This window comes from Sphaerodactylus townsendi, linkage group LG06, assembly GCF_021028975.2.
Source record: "Sphaerodactylus townsendi isolate TG3544 linkage group LG06, MPM_Stown_v2.3, whole genome shotgun sequence".
Taxonomy (NCBI): Eukaryota; Metazoa; Chordata; class Lepidosauria; order Squamata; family Sphaerodactylidae; genus Sphaerodactylus; species Sphaerodactylus townsendi.
In genome coordinates this window covers 59,674,369-59,693,466 of record NC_059430.1, presented here as the reverse complement: position 1 = coordinate 59,693,466, position 19,098 = coordinate 59,674,369, and the positions used below count along the sequence as shown (strand labels likewise).

Here is a 19,098-nt window from a genome sequence, read left to right as displayed (position 1 = left end):
GGCAGAGCTGGGAATCAAACCCGGTTCCTCCAGATTAGAATGCACCTGCTCTTAACCACTACGCCACTGCTGCTCCTTAGCCACTATTCACTGTGGGGTAGAGTTCTTACCTCTGTCTCTATATTTGCACTGCATTGTTTGCAAACCCAAGCTTTGGAGTGCTTTGCACACTAAATGGAATAGCAACAGTAGATGCACAAGATCCTTCTTACACAGATGCCATTTCCTTATAACATGCCAGTCTGTTCCTTCTAGGGAGCTATATCTTTAATAACAAGTTGAACTGGGGGGCTGAACTGAGGGAGGGGTTGCATGATAACACTATAGGTTTTTTAATCAACTAGCATATTCTTTAAATTGCTTACTTCCCTTGATTAATATATTACAGGCTCAGCGCCTGTGCAAAAGATGTGGACAGGCTTGGAGGGCAGCAACTCTAGAAGGATGGAAACTGTACCATGATCCTAATGTGAATGGAGGTAACTGTTCAGGATTCTTCTTTGACCTGGGGGAATACTTGGGTTCTAGTTTTTGCAGTTGCTTCAGGGCTGTCCTTTTTAAGAATTAAATTTTCTTGGATAGCATAGGATGCAGAAGTTTGCAGCTTTTTCTTGCTTTAGTATCAGTTGTATTTGCAGTTTTGCTGTAGAAAACTAACAGCCCAGTGTACAGCCTGCAGCGGCTGGGGATGATGCCACTGCCATTCTGCCTCCAAAGGGTTTCCAAGTGATGAGGGGAGGCAGCAAAAAGAAAAACACCGGCCGCCTGGAATCCCTCATAAGGTTTAACGGAGTTATGCCACCCAAAGCCCTGGTCATGGCATTCCCAGGTAGAAGCCAGCTAAAGTTGGCTGCACCCCAAGAATGCCCCGACCTACCCCTGATCCTGCCTCACCTTCTGATCAGACACCAGCGTTGCTCTGTGCCGGTGCCCACTTCCAGGTTTCGCCGCTGTGGAGTGCCTGGCTGCCACTGTGAGGTGCCTCTCAACCAGCAAGGATGCCCCTTCTGCCAGCAGAGGGGACAAACATGTCAGCCTAGCCTTGCACTGGTCCCACAGCCCATTCGGTCCCCCCATCTGGATTGGGCTGCCCGGCATTTATATTATTACATTCTATAAATATGTCAAGCAATAGAATTGTATGTGCCAACTAAGTTATAAATTATGCATCATGTGATTTGTTAAAGCAGCAAAATAACTGTATGTTTGATAGGAAAGTAGAAATGCATACGTTATAATTTCCCCCAAAATTTCCTTGTCTTTTTATGGAGGAAGTGTTCCCCCATGGCTTCAAAATTTCTTGAAATTTTCTATTTCTATCTGTAGGTGGTTTGGTATTGCTATGTTTGTGATTGGTATGAGCCAACAAACATTACTATTTCTTAAAAAGAATGATTCAAGGAAGGATTAAAAGTCTTGAGGACTTCAAGATTTGTGTAATACAGTCTATGCACCTGATTCATTAGCTTAACTGCCTTGTCTGTCAGCATAGAGATGGTTACCCTTTGTATCCATATATATTGGAACACAGTGGTCATATAAATTGCGAAACAACTTAGCTCATCATGCACGGCAGCTTTCAGCATGTTCATCTAACGATATCACCTGTTATGGGGAAACTTTTAATGAAGCCCTATACAAGAAAAATAGTAGTCTATTTTAACTGAGCCAGGGGCTTTTTTCCCTTTTAATCTATCAGTCTCTACTTTTTCATTAAATTCAACTGCACTGGGAGGTCTTTTCTTTCCCCTCCCTTCACTCTCCCACCCTTTAGTAACCTGCTGTGTATAAATAATTATAGATTTACAAGGCTGTAGAAATACATTTTGAGCTTCATGGCAAACCACATAGACTGCCTGTGAAATAAAGGTAGGGTATTAATTAAAACAAGAAAAAATAATGTTCAGAAATATTTCCAAACAGTAAATTAGAGCTTTATTCTGAGTGTCCCAGCAAGATTCCTATAATTAATCTTTAAGGACGTTTCAGAGAAGTTGAAATTTTCAGTGAGCGGTACTACTTTCATCAGGTAATGAATTCTAAAATAACATGTTAACTGTTTCTAAAATTATGTATAGGGACAGAATTGGAGTCAGTAGAAGGAAATCCATACAGATGCATTTGGAAAATAAGCTGTTGGCGGTTGGCAGAAAAAGTAAGAAACATTTACAATAGATTATGCTAAAAGGAAATCTCATCCCATTGCTATCCAATGCATAACATCACTAACATTTCTAAAGCCCATTTTTTGGTAAAAGATTTCTAAAAACATCTGAATATATTATGATGAGTCATTTGTGGTCATATTGTATAATATTGAGAGAAATGTTGATTATTGACTATTGGAAAAATGGAAAGGATTAAAAAACTATAGATAGCTGACCCTCAGCCAACGTGTTTCCAGATTAAGGCTTTATTATAAAGCTTAACATATGTGGCAGCAAATACTACTCGTACTGTATTTTTTAAAAGATCTCCCTCTGAACAAAAGATATCTTGAAAAGCATATTCCTGTATTATTTTATTAAACTCAGAGAGACTAATTCAGATTGACCTTGGATACATGTGGTGCTTTTTAACCTGATAGCTACCTTTGAAAATGCTAGCATGTAGTCTTTAATATTGCAGGCACCAGCTACAATAGTAATATAATCTGTCAATCCTATTTCTAGTTTAGTCTGCTAGAATATTGCCTAACAAATCCACTGGTGATGAATTAGTTGTTTAACTAACTACTATTGTATCAGTTCTTTTCTAATCCTTTCAAAATTAACTTTTCTGAATTAGGATCTGTGGCAGAACAGGCCTGGTTTGACCTGCAGTCCCTATTCCTCCCAGCCCTCTCCCAGGGTTTCCCAACTTCTCCTGGAAAAGGCTTTCTTTCTCTCTAGGGCAGGGGTCCCCAAACTACGGCCCGGGGGCCAAATGTGGCCCCCTGAAGGCATTTATCCGGCCCGCCAGGCATGGCGGTGATGGCTCCATTCATGTGCAGTGGGGGCTCGAGGGAGAGGAGGAACCGGCCCCAACGGCTGTTGATTGCAATTACATGATGGCACCCCCAAATCTCCATGAATTTTCTGACCCAGAGTTGGAAACCTTACATGTGGCAACTCCTGCTCCGCCCTTCCCTCTCAGCTACCCCATGTGTTGCTCTCAGGCTTTCTGTTCTGCCTCACTCCCACTGGCATCAGCCAGGCTGGTGAATCGCTCGCTTTTTTTTTTTACAGGGGAAGGTATTCCACAGCCTCCCCAACAATATTTGGAGCCCGCCCTGTACTTGACATACTTTGGTCACTGTTTATTTATTTATTTATTTTATTAAACTTATAGGCCGCCTTATCCCCGAAGGGCTCTAAAATAGTTCTAAAAATAGACCATGACAGAAAGGCTGAAAGGTGAAATCAAACATTTTACAATCATTTGTGCATAGGAATTTGTTCATAGTTTTTTTTAGTCCGGCCCTCCAACAGTCTGAGGGACAGTGAACTGGCCCCCTGTTTTAAAAGTTTGGGGACCCCTGCTCTAGGGTAACTGCTGCCACTACGTGATCTTTGTAGGAATTTCCCACTGGGGAGAGTCAGGTCCTCCAGCTTCCTTTCAACCCCCTCCTGGGTATCGCAGGGTTGGTTTATGGCCTGGGGTGCCCCTGGAGGAATAGCTGCTGGCCCAATGTCAGCCTTCTCTCTGGCATCCTCCATTTATGATAGTGTGTCCAAAATAGTGGTCCAGAGAATTGCTACTAGCATCCAACATTAAAAAGTATTCATTAAAAACTTTTACAATCATAGTTTCAGCACAGCAAGGGATTCACAACAAATGAGAGATAAATGCAATTCCACTGGTCCTTTCTCTATACATACCCTATCAGTTGTTAAAATAGGGCAGGCTCTTAAGCTTAGAATATTACAGATCTCACAGAGTTTCCATTACCTGGAAGATTGTGCCAGCTTCCTGGGCAAGCACAGGGCCCAAAATGACTGCTGCCTCCAGATTTCAGGCAAGAGCTCTGCCTCGTTCAATAGTACAGCCAGAAGAGCCCCTCCCTTTCTGCTCCCAAAAGTTTTATCAGTTTCCAGTCCCCATTCCCTTGATCTGGTCAGTCTGGGTCAAGGAATCTTTTCCTGCTGGATCTGGATATCCTCTTCCTGATGTCCTATCATTTTAAGTCCTCCAAATCTGTGATATCAACTTGGAGAGGGAGGGGAGGGCTTAATCCATGCCACTGTCTTTCTTTACCTGTATTAGCATCTCTAAAGGGTGACTGGGCAAGGCTGGCAGTCTTCTCCGAGAAAAGAAAAAAATGTTCCCTTTGAAGTTCAAGGGGGAGGGGAGAAGCCATTTCTTCAGTAAATATAAGTTGTTGTAAGATCGAATGTTAGGAAATATTTCTGAAATGTTCCTGAACTGAATATTTTAGGAGCAGTTTGACAAGTATGAGAGAGCAATCTATGCCGCACTGAGTGGGAACCTCAAACAGGTATGCAATGTTGATAGTTTTTTGGTCAAAAGAGCATTATAGCATTTTGCTAATAGATTAAACATACAATCTTCCATCCTCTGGGGCAGTTGCATAATGCCCCTGTAGTGAATGGATTATTGTTTTGTGTATAGGAAGCTCTAATCATAATGCTTGGCTTTAGCTCTGGACATTGCAAGTCTTTACGAACAGGCATGTATGTTAATTATTCTGTCCCCCTTTTTTCCATCCCAGCTCTTGATGATAGCACTCAGAGCAGGGCTTGTGCCTTCCCATAGTGACCGGCAATGAGCAGTTCCTAGCTGTAATCAGTTTTCTGTGCTGCCTTTTAAATAAGTTAGGCTTGACTTCACCCATTCTGAAAAACGGTTAATGGAATTTTGGTCACAGCTATCCTGTACTTTCCTCTTAAATGTTACCTTTGAACATGTTAAGATTAAATTTAAATCTTAGGAATATATTGCTTTTGTGAGTATATGTTGAACATATCTCAGCAGGGATACGTTTCTGTACTTTAGAATATACATGCAATAGTAGGCTTTCCATTGTTCGAATGACCAAAACTGTGAACATGTTTTGAGACCCCATTCACACAGACACATGATGACATCCTAAGTTTATTAAAATGCAAAAAGCTTGGAAGCAGCCCCAAGGGACAGGTGTGAAAAGATCCTGGTGCAGTTTAGGCATTTTTCCTGCCAGATCAGTGGAAGCTTTAAAAAGGAAGAGTTGTATTGGCATTGGAAAAAAATGCTTGAATTACATAGCAATTATTCGTAAGTGGTATACCAGGTAGATTTTCCTCCAAGTGGCTTGCCATGCCTTTATGTGCACAAAGGATGTAGGCTGAGTGAGAATTCTAGGCCAAGTGTTCTATATTTGCCCTCAAGTCACAGCTGACTTGTGGTGACCCCATAGGGCTTTCACGGCTAGAGATGTTCATAGATGATTTGCTACTGCCTGCCTCAGCATCTATATACTGGTCTGTAAATAGTGTTTCATACATCTCTTCATTCCAGATAGATTGTAATTGCACACTTTTCCAAATTATTAATTTTAGTGATTGTTATCCTTTTTTTTTTTTAACTCTAAAGCTCCTTCCAGTTTGTGATACCTGGGAGGATACAGTTTGGGCATATTTCAGGGTGATGGTGGACACTCTTGTTGAACAAGAAATTCGAACATCAGTGATGAACACAGAGGAGACAGAAGAACTCCCAAGAGAATTTTTACAAACCAAGTAAGTCATCATTTGCTTAATCTGTATTCATAGTAATAACAGCTATTTCTGTTAAATGCAGTGTCTAATTCATTTTTTTCATTTTTTTTCTTCATACTTTGAAGCTGGACTTTAGAAAAGGTTTTTGAAGAACTTCAAGCAACAGACAAAAAGGTAATTTTAAGTTAGTGTCCAAAGAGAATGAGGTTTTTTCTTTTACGCTTTAATCTTGCATCTTTAACAGTTACACTTTTTTATTTATATTTGTTGTCCATCTTTCTCTCTGGGACGCAAGGCAGATTACACAGAATAAGTCAATATGGTTAAGAGACTGGGACATCCAATAGACAATATAATAGGATTTGACTTGTAAAAATCTGGCAACCAACTAGAAGGTGAAGGTGTATTAACATGACACACTAAACGAAAGCAAAAATTACTTGTGTGGACTACGTAAAGTAACAGAATTATACCCAGTAGTTTACAGTAGTTTACAGTACCTAACCTTTTACCACAAGCTTCTTTCTGGACCATCTTGTTATAGTTCAGCCCTTTTTCCTGTACAAAAAGTCCTCTTAAATAATTCAGTTTTGCATAGCTTGCCAAAAGCCATGAGGGTGGGAGTCTTTCTGACCTCCACGGTGGCCACAACAGAGAATGCCTGTATATGGGCAGTTGTAGATTTTGCTAATTGCTGGGTGGCACGGGCAGAAGGCCCTGCTCAAGTAAGTGAAGTTGTTGTGGCAGAGCTTAGAGGGAGACGTGGTCCCACAGATATGATGAGGGACCAAGGCCATGGAGGATTTTGTGTGCGTTAGCCAGTACCTTCCCCCACGAGCAGCACTTTGGGGAGATTAGTGGAGTGCAGTTGGCGATGGGGAGAAAAGACATGCTTTGTGAGTGGAAAACTTAGTCTGGGTCCAACCCAGTGTATCCCTGGAACATTTATTTACTCTGAGTGAACTATTTCAACAATTTGTACTAGTTTATTTTTGTTGAAGGCAGAGAACGTAGCAATTTTGGTTGTAATGGATATTACATAGATTGACCTACAGAGAAAGTATACATTTCCTTTTGGATTTATATCCTTTTTTATTTATATCCGCCCTTTTTCTCCTGCAGGAGACTCAAAGGGGCTTACAATCTCCTTGCCCTTCCCCCCTCACAACAAACACCCTGTGAGGTAGGTGGGGCTGAGAGAGCTCCGAGAAGCTGTGACTAGCCCAAGGTCACCCAGCTGGCGTGTGTGTGAGTGTACAGGCTAATCTGAATTCCCCAGATAAGCCTCCACAGCTCAGGCAGCAGAGCTGGGAATCAAACCTGGTTCCTCCAGATTAGATACACGAGCTTTTAACCTCCTACGCCACTGCTGCTCCTTTTAAAGTCCCAGTTGCAGTACTGTTCATGCCTGCCTCTTACTCTTAAATTACGTCCATCAAATGGAATTTACCAGACTGTAAAGGACAACATTTTTCATATACAAAATGTTATTGGGTATTAGTAGTTATTTATAATAAAACAGTTTGTCTTCATAAACAGTGTAAACTATTTTTCAGAGAGTTTTGGAAGAGAATCAAGAACATTACCATGTGATTCAAAAATGTGTTATCCTGGGAAATGTGGATGGTAAGTTTGCTGTCTGCTTTTTAAATCTGCTGCTTTTTATACTATCTCTGTGCTAGAAAGCATTCCCACTTCTAAGAGACTTTTCACTCAGAAAAAGTCGGTATTGAGACATGACAGGCCTGCAAAAAATGGAGCAGGGGGACGTGAGGGTGTACATGTTCTTTTCCAAGAAGCTCTTAGGCTCTCTTTTCCCATTAAATGGCATTAAGATGTTCATAGATTTCCTTCCTTCATAGCACATGCTCTGGCCTTATGAGGAAGGATGTTCTTTTTAAATTTACAAATGTATGTTTTTGCATACATGTAAAGTACCCTCATGCATGTATAAACCTTTCATTGTGATCGTCCTGTTGACAGGCAATCCGTCACCAAGTTTAGAAAGAGCGACCTAGTTGAGCCATACTATAATTAAATCCTGTATTTGAGTATAGTGATACAGTGTGTCTTATGAATGTAATAACATTGCAATTGTCAACTGTGTTTCCAACTCTGGCATACTGTATTGGTACGATTGTGTAGACGAGTGCTGCTACACGTTTAAACATTTAAAGCCTGATTCAGGCTTTTTTTTTTTTGGCAGGTTTGATGGATGAATTTAATAGATGGCTTTCAAAAGACAGAAATGTGCTCCCAGGACATCTGCTTCGGTTCATGACTCACCTCATCTTATTTTTTCGCACATTAGGACTACAAACCAAAGTAAGTTCATCTTATCAACACTTAAGAAAGATATCTTCTGTTCTCTTAAAGGTGACTGTTCAAAACCGGTCGTTATGGGTTATGGGCACCCAGCACATACCGTATATACTCGCATATAAGTCGAATTTTTCAGCACATTTTTTGTGCTGAAAAAGCCCCCCTCGACTTATACGCGAGTTAGGTGTATTTAAAAAAATGTTTTACGGTTTTTTACTTTGTCGGCCGCCAGAGGGCGCGGTTTTTAGGCTAGCAGCACCAAAATTTCAGGGATTTTTCAAGAGACTATCCTGATGATACCACCCAAGTTTGGTAAAGTTTGGTTCTGGGGGTCCAAAATTATGGACCCCCAAAAGGGGTGCCCCCATTGCCCATTGTTTCCAATGGGAGCTAATAGTAGATGGGGCTACATTTTGAGGGTCCATAACCTTGAACCAAACTTTGCCAAACCTGGGTAGTATCATCAGTAGGGTCTCCTAAAGATACTCTGAAATGTTGGTACTGCTAACATAAACATTCCTCCCCCTGACCAAAAATCCAGTTTTGAAGGATTTTTAGCTTGTGTTTTCGCTTGGTTGCTGGTTGAACTAAGGTTTTTGTACTTCTAAAGTTATTGTTGAGACCATATTGTTTTTGTTGACCCTCTTTTCCACTTACAGAGCTAGTTTACTGTTTTTCTTTGAAATAAATATTCAAAAACATTTAACCTACTGATGCCTCAATTAATGTAATTTTATTGGTATCTATTTTTATTTTTGAAATTTACCAGTAGCTGCTGCATTTCCCACCCTTGACTTATACGTCAGTCAATAAGTTTTCCCAGTTTTTTGTGGTAAAATTAGGTGTCTCGACTTACATGCGGGTCGATTTATATGCGAGTATATATGGTATATAAAGTCTCTAAAACTGAAGCCCATGTTGTTTGTTTAGAGATATTAAAGTTATAAGATTGTATCCTGAGTTAGAGTTTAGTATTTATAGCAGTATATTTAATCATGTAACTATATATACTCAACCAATATTTTTTTCCAAAAGCCTGAAGATAAATTCACAGGAAGAGAGATAATGACAAGGTCAAGTCATCAATATATCACATCAAGAGTTGAGAAGATAAGAGCTGACCCTTTCCTATAAGCAAAAGCTTATTCCCAAAGCATAGGAGCCAGTGCAGTGTAGTGGTTAAGAGCAGGTGCACTCTAATATGGCGAATCGGGTTTAATTCCCCGTTCTGCCACTTGAGCTGTGGAGGCTTATCTGGTGAACCAGATTAGCTTGTGCACTCCAACACATGCCAGCTGCGTGACCTTGAGCTAGTCACAGTTCTTCGGAGCTCTCTCAGCCCCACCTACCTCACCAGGTGTTTGCTGTGGGGGGGAAGGGAAAGGGGATTGTAAAGCCCCTTTGAGTCCTCTTCTTCTTCATTATCCAATAGTTGTGTATCTGAAATGAATGTTAATGTAACAAATTATATTTATATTTTTGCCAAGATTGTCTGCAAACCTCTTATTTCCAAATTAAAGAAGTTAATGTAGGACGATTGATGACCAGTGATTTCATTAAATAAATATTTGACTTTTTAAAGAATGGTTGGCATTGTAATGCAGGCATAAACAACGCTCAGCTGTAATCCTTTAGAGCTGGTAAAGAATATTAGAAAAGTGGTCATAGAGAGCAGTTCTCATATTCTATAGGGAAAAAGCAAAATGGCAGAGATGATTTCAGTGAATTTTATTAATTCCAGTATCTTTTTTCCTCATTAAGGAAGAAGTTGAGGTTAATGTTTTGAAAACCTATATTCAGGTAAGTCTCTTGTTGTATGGTTACATCTTATTTATCTGATTAGATATTTATACCCCACCTTTCTCCCTAGTGGGAAGCCAATTCAGTTTACATCATCATCCTTCCTTTCTCCATGTTATCATTGCAGCAGCCACCCTATAAGGTGGGTGAGGCTGAGTGACTGTGCAAAGGTAATCCAGGGAGTTTCTGTGAGAGTGAGGATTTGAACCTGCATTTCCCCAATCCTAGCCTGATGCTGTATCGCTTTATACCACCGTAGTATTCTGAAATGTTGTTGTAAATGAGACGATCATAAACTATTGGCTTAAGACTAGTATTTATTTTTACTACACTTTAGAATAGGAATGATCAGTATTTGTCTGAAAAGCAGTTGAATAGATTTGTAAGTTCATAAGTCGGTCATAAAAATATTATTGAAGGTGAATGGCAATATCAGACTTCAAAAATATACTCATTCTTTGTGTATTTCGTTGTTGAAACATGGGGTGCATGGGCTGAAACCATAACGACCCACAGTGTATGTTTGTTAAACATTTTTATGCTGCAGCGGCTAATATGTGAGAAGCACACGGATCTTATAGCATTTTATGTCAGCCACTTGCCTGAAGATGTAGGTATTGCTCAATATGCTGCATTCTTGGAAGATGTCACTGAAACTGAGCAACGTCACCATTGCCTGGAGCTAGCAAAGGAAGCTGGTAAGAAATATTGTGGCTAATAAATTGAAAAAGTAGCATTCTATGGGTTTTTAAGGTAATACCTAATGCCACTATTATTTAACAGCTGCATCATAATAAAAATATTGTAGCTAAATTAAAAGCCAGGTTGTGCAGGAGCAGTCTGATGGGTTTCCTGGGGGCTAGATACCACCCCATAAAATTTCCCCATCATCCCCCAATTTCCCACCTAGCTCAAGGTTCCCAGTGGGAAATAAAATACTGATCAAGGAGGCAGAACCTGGGCCAGAGTATAAACTCACCCAAGCCTGGATTGGAAACTAAGGTAAACTGACATGCATTTTGCTTGTTTGCTTTTTAAAGAGAACAAGTACAAAGTTTATTTTGAAAAGTACATAACAGGTAAATATTAGCACTTCACCAAGAGTTGAGGGTTGTTTAGTTTCAGGCAGTACTTGACAAAGGAAAAAGTTTTCATAGACAATTTACTAACATTTAAATTCAGCACTTCGCTGCAACACACTAGAAGTAGTGTTGGTTTTTATGCCCCACTTTTCTCTACATATAAGGAGTCTCAAAGTGACTTACAATCACGTTCCCTTCCTCTTCCCACAGTAGACACCTTGTGAGGTACATGGGGCTGAGAGAGTTTTGAAAGAACTGTTACCAACCAAGGTAACCTGACAGGGTTCATGTGAAGAAATGGGAAGTCAAACCCAGTTCCCCAGATTAGAGTCCACTGCTCTTCACCACTACACCATACTGGCTCTAAGCCTATCATAGCCTGATGGCCTATTGTAACAATTCAGTTACTCTGTCAGGGGAACCAAACCAATTATGTGGTATCTCATCAGACCTTTAGTTCACAGTCCTGTTAACCTTACTGTTCTCTCACTCACAACTTCCAGCCTCTTAACTCCCAGTCCTTGAAACGCTAGTCTCCAAACTTCACTTCTGACCTTCTGATAGATCTTAACTTTTCCCTGTACAGCTCTATTGGCTGCTTCTGAATACTGCTCCGGTTGGCTCCTTGTCCCTGGCTACCAATTGAGCAGTTTTGTGCTCTGTCACAAGCAGGAAGGGGGGAAAAAGTGGAATAGGAGAAAGGCATGTGCTGGGAGAATCAAATTTGTGAAGGGGATACTGGGGAGCCTCCAAATGTAATTTTATGAATCCACACCATGATTTTGAAGTGTTGCATTTAATATGCAGTTGTAACATGATGTCTAATTTGCATTGGACTGTCTTCTGCTGGCACTTACCAATGGTATTTGGTTTGTAAGTTAGGCTGTGTTCACTTCTGCAGAATTTCCATGAACTCTTCCATATTTATATTTTAAAAACTCCATGGTCTTGATAAATACACTTGATTCTATCATCTTCTGTGATGTGTATTTGAAAACATTTATTTTTTTCCAGAAGTCCCTGCTATTTCCTCATAATTGACATTATATATTTTACTTGAAATGCAGGTTTGGAAGTTGCAACCATAACAAAAACTGTTGTAGAAAACATTTGCAAAAAAGATGCTAGTGAATTCATTCACCATGATCTTGTCATTGATATAGGCAGCACAGAGGTGAGCAATGCTTATACATGTTCTGCTTTGTGATTTAGGTGCTGCTGAGTGGAAAACTGAGGTGCAAGATTTCTTCCCTGTAATCTTTTTTTTAATCCAAATGTAGATGTCTGGAGGGAGGAAATAGTGCAGTTACAGAAGAAAGACATCCTTGTATTTTTATATTTCTGTGTCTCATCTTGTTGACTATAGTAGGGCCCAAATGCTGCTCATAAATTGGTACAAAACAAACCTTCATCACACTACATCTGTGGCTGTGTTTTAGTTAAGATCAGGATTTCAAGCAGCCATCTATATAGTTGAGTGTGTATTAACAAAGGTGTGTGCATATTGTCTTCACTTTGTTTCAGTTGACCTGTTTTTACTTGACAATTCTGCACAGACTAGAGACCCAGCCTCTTCCATCAGTGTAAATGCATGTGTTGGGATGGCTCAACAAAGCACTAGACACTTGAGCCAGTTTATGTTCTTTTAACAAGCAATAATGGATAATTGGAGAGAAGAGACAGATTTCTTACATCAGTGTGCTGCAGTGATGGCGTCAGAAAACCCTTGTGCTGCTTTCAGTGGAAGAGAAACTGAAAAAGAATGCCCAACATATTTCCGTCATTCCTATGGAAAGCAGCTGTGTTGGACAATTTGAAGATCAAATGATTGTTTGCTTGTATCCTGTGGAAAATTTCTGCTATTGAAAAGGATTTATGTCAGCAACACAAGATTTTAATGTTGCCCCATCCTGCTGCAGCCCCAAATCCTGTTGGAGGTCTGCAGTGGGACAGGGGAAATTAGTGAAAATTACAAACTTTTTCCATCAGTGGACATTTTCTGTTAGATCCAGCCGTGTAAATCTGACAAATGTAGGTAGAACACCTGCTGTGTTCTTAGTCTGCTCCCTCCTGCCAGTTTTGAGGGGTGACTGACTTCAAGTTATATACACTATAATTTTGTAAAACCAGAGGGTAGAGTAAGGAACACCTCTCCTTCCACTATAACTGAACTCTATGAAATCATTCAATAATAATGGTATAGATCAATTGGTAGTCAATGCCATATTAAAGGAGAGGAGATTATTTACAGTGCACACTGTTCAATGAAATATACATTTGCTTTGCTTTTCAGCAGAACTTAAAAATTAAGAAAGGGTTCTTGGTACAGAATGTGAGATTTGACCAGTGAATAAATAACCAACAGTTTGAAGATTAGATGAACTCTTAAGTGGATGATTAATTTCACACTTGTTCTTTCAGTTTTTTTGCTGGAACCTGTTAAAAGCCATAATTGCCTTACAGTGTCTGACTATGAGTATAAAGGTTATCTCCTTAAAGTTTTAAATTTTGTAGATGTGACCCAAAGAGCTGCTTGTAGGTTCTGAAGAGCCTTTGAATGCCCACTGGGATTTTTCTTTTTCTTGAGAGAAAGCGCTGTTATTCTTCCTAATATTGCATCTTCCTAATATTCAGAAGTGATGTTTGTGTGACTTTGGGGGCGGAGGGGAAACATTTGATATTAACAGTAGTGAAATTCATTCAGTGGCTCAAGAGCCTCATGTAGCCCTTTCACAAGTGATCACCATACCACAATGTGGCTCCTACCCTATATTTCAAGAAATGCCACAGGTATCTGAGGCTTGTGGTTTACAGGTGGTTCTCACCTTGAAACAGCTCCCAGAAGAACAGGTTCCCCAGAAGAGCAGGTCTCCTGCCAGGTATACAAGCAAATGTGGCTCTTTTAGTTGATGGTAATTGCAAATATGGCTATCCATGTGCTGCGGAGAGAGTACCACTGTGCTAGAGAAACACAAATACAAATCCCCATTGGGATGCAGAATGTGTCTCAAAGTTCTTTGGATTGTCTCCATGTCTTTAACTTCTGTTGTATATTTAAAACTGACTGGTAAATTTGTTTACCTATATTGATTTTTCAGGAAGACCGCTTGAAGATAGATGTAATTGACTGGCTGGTATTTGATCCTGCTCAGAGAGCTGAAGCGCTTAAGCAAAGCAATGCAATAATGAGGAAATTCTTGGGTATTGCAGTATTACTCATCAACTTTTTAATTAAAAATGGGGAAAGCATGATAAATCTTGAAAGGAATTATTTTAGTCATTACACTTGTTGTGATAACTGATTTTCTTAAATGTTATATTTTACAGCATCTAAGAAGCATGAAGCAGCAAAAGATGTTTTCATAAAAATACCACAAGACTCTATAGCAGAAATATACAACCAGTGGGAAGAGCAAGGAATGGATAGTCCCCTTCCAGCCGAAGATGACAATGCTATCAGAGAGCATTTGTGTATCAGAGCATACCTGGTAAGATTCAGCTATTAAACTCCCAAAAGGGGTTCCTAGAAGTCTCGCCCCTCAGAACGGAAATGTGTTCTGTTCATGTGTTTAGATCTTTTATTTTTAAAAAATTAAGGCTAAAAACTCTTTCAAGAGCTGAGCTTTGACACATGCAAGCAGACAGGGCTCCTGCTAAGATTTCTAATAATTGATTTAATTTGTTTTGATTAGTATATTTGAAATCGCTCCTCTTAAATTTGCTGTAGTGTTGAGAAGTTAGTACAAATAGTTCCATGGATTACATTTTGATTAAACGTTAAGCAATGAGGCACACAAATATTTTGTATTGGCTTTGATTTCAAAATAACGTTCAAAAGAGTTGTTCAGGAAACAAAGTCAAATCACTCCATTGGAACACATCTTTTATATAGTAAATACTTCTGTAGATAACTACATGAAAACGTGCATATATTTCCAATCCAATTTAGGAAGCTCATGAAGCTTTCAACGAATGGTTTAAACACATGAGCTCAGTGCCACAGGTGCCTGGCCAGCTTTCACAAGCAAATTTCACTGAGAAAGTAGCTCATGAACTTAAGGAGAAGAAGTATGAGGTAAGCAGACATAAAAATAAGGTCTTGAAGGGTTGTGGGGTTTTTTTCTGCTGGCTGATGTTGCCATACAACTTTTGTCACATTAACAGCCCAATTCTCAGGGCCTCTGGAGTGATAGCAGCATGCCTTCTACAAAATAGCAGTGGTACTAGTCAGATCCCTGTGCATATCCTGCAGGGGGAAAATACAGTAATTTAATTCATATTGTTAGAAAACATTCTGTTTAATTGTAAATTTTTGGATTTGGCTTAACTGGTAGTGATGTGCAGCAAGGTTAACTGGCAGCTGCAATTAAATGATAGCCAGTTACAGTCCTTCACTCATCTGCTCTTTGTTTTGCACAATTGTTTAGCTTACTATCTGCTGAAGACTACTTTAGGAAACTGGAACCTGGGTTCCAGTTCCTCATTTAGGCAATTGCGTAATTGTAATCATTTAATTTAGTGTCAGCCACACAGATTAATAAAGTCTGAGCAACTTGTGCAGTAATTTCCCCTTTGGGCTTGTTTACATGTTAGTAGGCAGACACGAAACAAACTGTAGTAAGGAAACAGTAGGATTCTGTGCGGCTTAACATTTCTGGATAGGTTCATTTTGGCTTTTCTTTTTCAGGTAGATTATGGAGTATGGAAAGGTCTCTTGGATGCACTTACAGCTGATGTGAAAGAAAAAATGTACAATGTCTTACTGTTTGTGGATGGTGGCTGGATGGTTGATGTCAGAGAGGTACAGTATATTCTTATCTCAAAAAGACATTTACAAACTGCTCCTCTCTAGTACTAAAGAACAGTAGCACTTCCTCTGCTAACACACAGCTAGGCATTTACTTGGCACAGTATGCCCCTGTCTAGGATTGTCTGCTGGCTTTGTCCTCAAGACTTATATTATCTCTGTAATGCTTGTTGCATTATAAATGTAGGAAAACTTAAAATGGGAATACTTTTTGCAAAAGAAATTATGAAAATTTCATAGTAACCATGAATCCAACTGGTACCCTTTGTTGCTTCTCTGAAAGACCTCTTAATTAGGGTTTGCTTTTTGTAATCAAGTTTAATTTGGGAGTGGGTGCAAAGGTATAGTATGATTAGTGCTAGTCTAGTTTATGGTGCCATCGTGGGTTTTAAATAATGGGATGCAGTAGGCTGTATTTGTACATTTTAAATGAAAAATGATAGATATCTTTTTGTGGGGGTTTTTGCATAAAACTAATGCCACTTTTAAAAATCCAGGATGCTGAAGATGACCCTGAGCGTACACGACAAATGATCATGCTGCGGAAACTCTGCTTGCCAATGATATGCTTCCTCCTTCATACAGTATTGTACAGAACAGGGCAGTATCAAGAAGATCTGAAGCTTGCTGACTTGATTGCATCAGAACGGCACAAACTCTACATGGTAAGTTAATTCAGGAGAGGTCAAAGAACCCTCTGGGTTTGTAACTGAAATTCAAAAACTGCTCTGTTAGGTTCATCTTTGGTTGCATAGTTATGAAAAACCATTTTTGGGGCAAGGTGCTTGAGCTAATAGCAGCTATGAGGCTTCAGGCAGTCTGGGAGGAGACTGATTACCTAGAATCATTTCAGTCTGGATTCAGGCCTGGGTTTGGGATGAACACTGCCTTTGTTTGATTGATGATCTGCATCTGTAGGGTGATGAGGGACGGGAGTGTGCAGATTCCATTTTGTCTCCCATGCTGTTTAATATCTACCTGAAATTGCTAAGAGATTATACGGGGATTTGGAGTGTGGTGCCACCAAAATGTGGATGACTTCCAGCTCTATTTCTCCTTCAGCTGAACCACATGTAAATCTAGAATAGGTGCCTGAAGAAGGTAATGGGGTGGATGAGGGCAGTAAACTGAAACCCAGTCAAGACAAGGCTGAGTTGCTGTAGGTCAACAGAGAAGCTGCTCAGAGGCTGTGGAATCCGCTTGTCCTGAAGAGTGTCGCACTCTCCCTGAAGTAGCAGGTTCATAGCTTGGGCTCAGTGCTTGATCCTGGCCTGTAGTTGGCCTGTAGTACGTTTTAATCAGCTTTTCCTGATGTCTCAGCTACAGCCATTCCATGAAAAGTTTGATCTGGCCATGGAGGTAAATGTTCTAATAATCTAATTACATCCAGATCATATTAAAATGGTCTGGAACATTCAGTTGGTCCAAAATGTGGCTGTCAGGCTATTCTGAGGGGCTAGATACAGGAATCGTATTCTGTGGTGTTAAAAGATCTGCACTGGCAGTTGCCCGTTTATTTGCAGGCACAATTCACAGTGCTAGCTATTACTTTCAAAGCTGTGAATGGTTTGGGGCTAGGGTCCTTGAAGAACTGCCCCCTCCCATGTTGCTCAGGTCATCAGTTTAAGATCTGCCTCACAAGTCCTGCTCTCAAAGTCCCTGACTTCAGAGGGGGGTGAGCGGCAGCCATAGACGGGGCTTTTTCAGTCATTAGTTGTGGAATGCCCTTGCCTGGCACCTATGTTGCTTTCTTTTAGACACTGGGCCAAAATGTTTTTGTTTAGCCGAGTTTTTAATTAAGGGATTGATCCTTAAAATAATGTTATAGTTTTTTAGTCCAAAAACTGTTATATTAATTTTAACCTGCTAAGCCTGCATTTTAATTTATAACTTCTAATGCTTCTGTTTTGATACTTTGTTGGCAGCTTCAGTCTGGTTACCCAGGGAAAGCTGTGTAAAATTACTTAAATAGTCTACACTGTCATGCTTGGTTTGTCTCATTGTTACAATTTGTTTAATAGCAGGGGACATTGGGGAGGAGTGGAATAGCATATGCATGGCCTATAATGAGTAGACTGACCATGGCTGTCAGCATAGCATCCATGAGAACTAAAGAGTCCTTATTTCTGCTTCACGAAATGATTTTCTCTGTGAATGTCAGCTTTTCTGAGCAAGGGAAGCACTAAGGAAGAGGGGTTTATGCTTAAAAAGCTTTCTCCTACCAAATGTTATAGATGTTATCACTTTTAGAGAAATCCCAAGGGCCTGATTCTGAGATGATCACAGCTGAATGCCACTGCTGTTTCCTAATTTGATTCTCATGCTGTGCTTGCCAACAAAGGCTACTTTGTTATATCCATAATTAAGTATAATGTATCTCTTTTTCCCTGTCTCTGTCCAGGTATTTAGTAAGGATGAACTCCGAAAGCTGCTACAGAAGATGAGGGAGTCTTCTCTCATGCTTCTGGATCGGGGTTTGGATCCCCTTGGATATGAAATTCAGTCTTAATTCAACCATGCAATAAGAACAACAGTTTTGAATGGTGGTATGAATGAATGTTATGTATGATGTGGAAACATTAGTTTGAAATATGTTTTGATGTGCTTAAAATGGAAATTGAATTTTTGAATTTTATATAAGCAAGTGAAATCTGTATTTCAATAAACTTACAAATCTTTAATATAAAAATAAGTTTTTGCATTTTCATGAGCAAACTGACTCACTTCTAATACGTGTCTACAAGCAGGGAACCTACAAGGACTTGTGGGGATCGCTTTATTTTCTCCTGAATCCCCTGCCTCACGCAATTTCCTCTTTCTCTACTCCTCACCGACCCTGTACTCTCTCCCCTTTCATTGCTTCCTTCTCACCAAGTCCTTCATCTTTAGTTTTATTGTTTTATTTACCTTGTTTGTATCCCATCTTCCTTCCCAGTGGGGTCACAAAGCAGTTTACATCGTTGTCATCTTGTTTAATCCTCACAACAAACCTGTGAGGCTGTCAGGATGCCATTGTTGGGAGGCTCGGGTAGCTTCAGTAGCTTGGAGTGTTTTTTTTGCCAGCTTCAGAGAGAACTTGGCTTCAGTAATCAAGAGAGCTTCAGCTCTGGGCAATATAGAAATGAAATAAATAATAATTAGCTTAAGCTAGAGTCACTCAACCAAGGTCATCCAGCAAGTTTCCATGGCAGAGAGGGTATTTGAAGATGGCTACACCAAATTTTAGTCTGATATGTTTCTCTGAGCCCAGAGCTGCTCCTGGCATTATCTACTGCAGCAGGAGAAAGCACAGTTTAAAGTAGGTAGTGGGGCCTTAAGCCTCAATGGGGGAATATGTCTATCCGTTTAAGATTGACCACATCAGCTGCCTGCTTTCTGTGCCCCTGGGAAA

At 39.9% G+C, this 19,098-nt stretch overlaps 1 protein-coding gene across 1 annotated transcript in view; it reads left to right on the top strand.

Moving 5' to 3' along the window:
- Positions 1-18,396, top strand: part of NUP107 (nucleoporin 107) — a 34,195-nt gene extending 15,799 nt beyond the window's left edge. Inside the window, exons 13-28 of the mRNA XM_048500688.1 lie at positions 389-479; positions 2,079-2,155; positions 4,418-4,477; positions 5,572-5,717; positions 5,822-5,870; positions 7,253-7,322; positions 7,903-8,021; positions 9,780-9,818; positions 10,366-10,516; positions 11,968-12,074; positions 13,999-14,101; positions 14,228-14,388; positions 14,850-14,975; positions 15,588-15,701; positions 16,205-16,372; positions 18,109-18,396. Of these exons, the coding sequence (XP_048356645.1) occupies positions 389-479; positions 2,079-2,155; positions 4,418-4,477; positions 5,572-5,717; positions 5,822-5,870; positions 7,253-7,322; positions 7,903-8,021; positions 9,780-9,818; positions 10,366-10,516; positions 11,968-12,074; positions 13,999-14,101; positions 14,228-14,388; positions 14,850-14,975; positions 15,588-15,701; positions 16,205-16,372; positions 18,109-18,216 (1,689 nt within the window). The 3' untranslated portion in view covers positions 18,217-18,396. The remainder of the gene's footprint in view (positions 1-388; positions 480-2,078; positions 2,156-4,417; positions 4,478-5,571; positions 5,718-5,821; positions 5,871-7,252; positions 7,323-7,902; positions 8,022-9,779; positions 9,819-10,365; positions 10,517-11,967; positions 12,075-13,998; positions 14,102-14,227; positions 14,389-14,849; positions 14,976-15,587; positions 15,702-16,204; positions 16,373-18,108) is intronic.
- Positions 18,397-19,098: the final 702 nt, after the last annotated feature.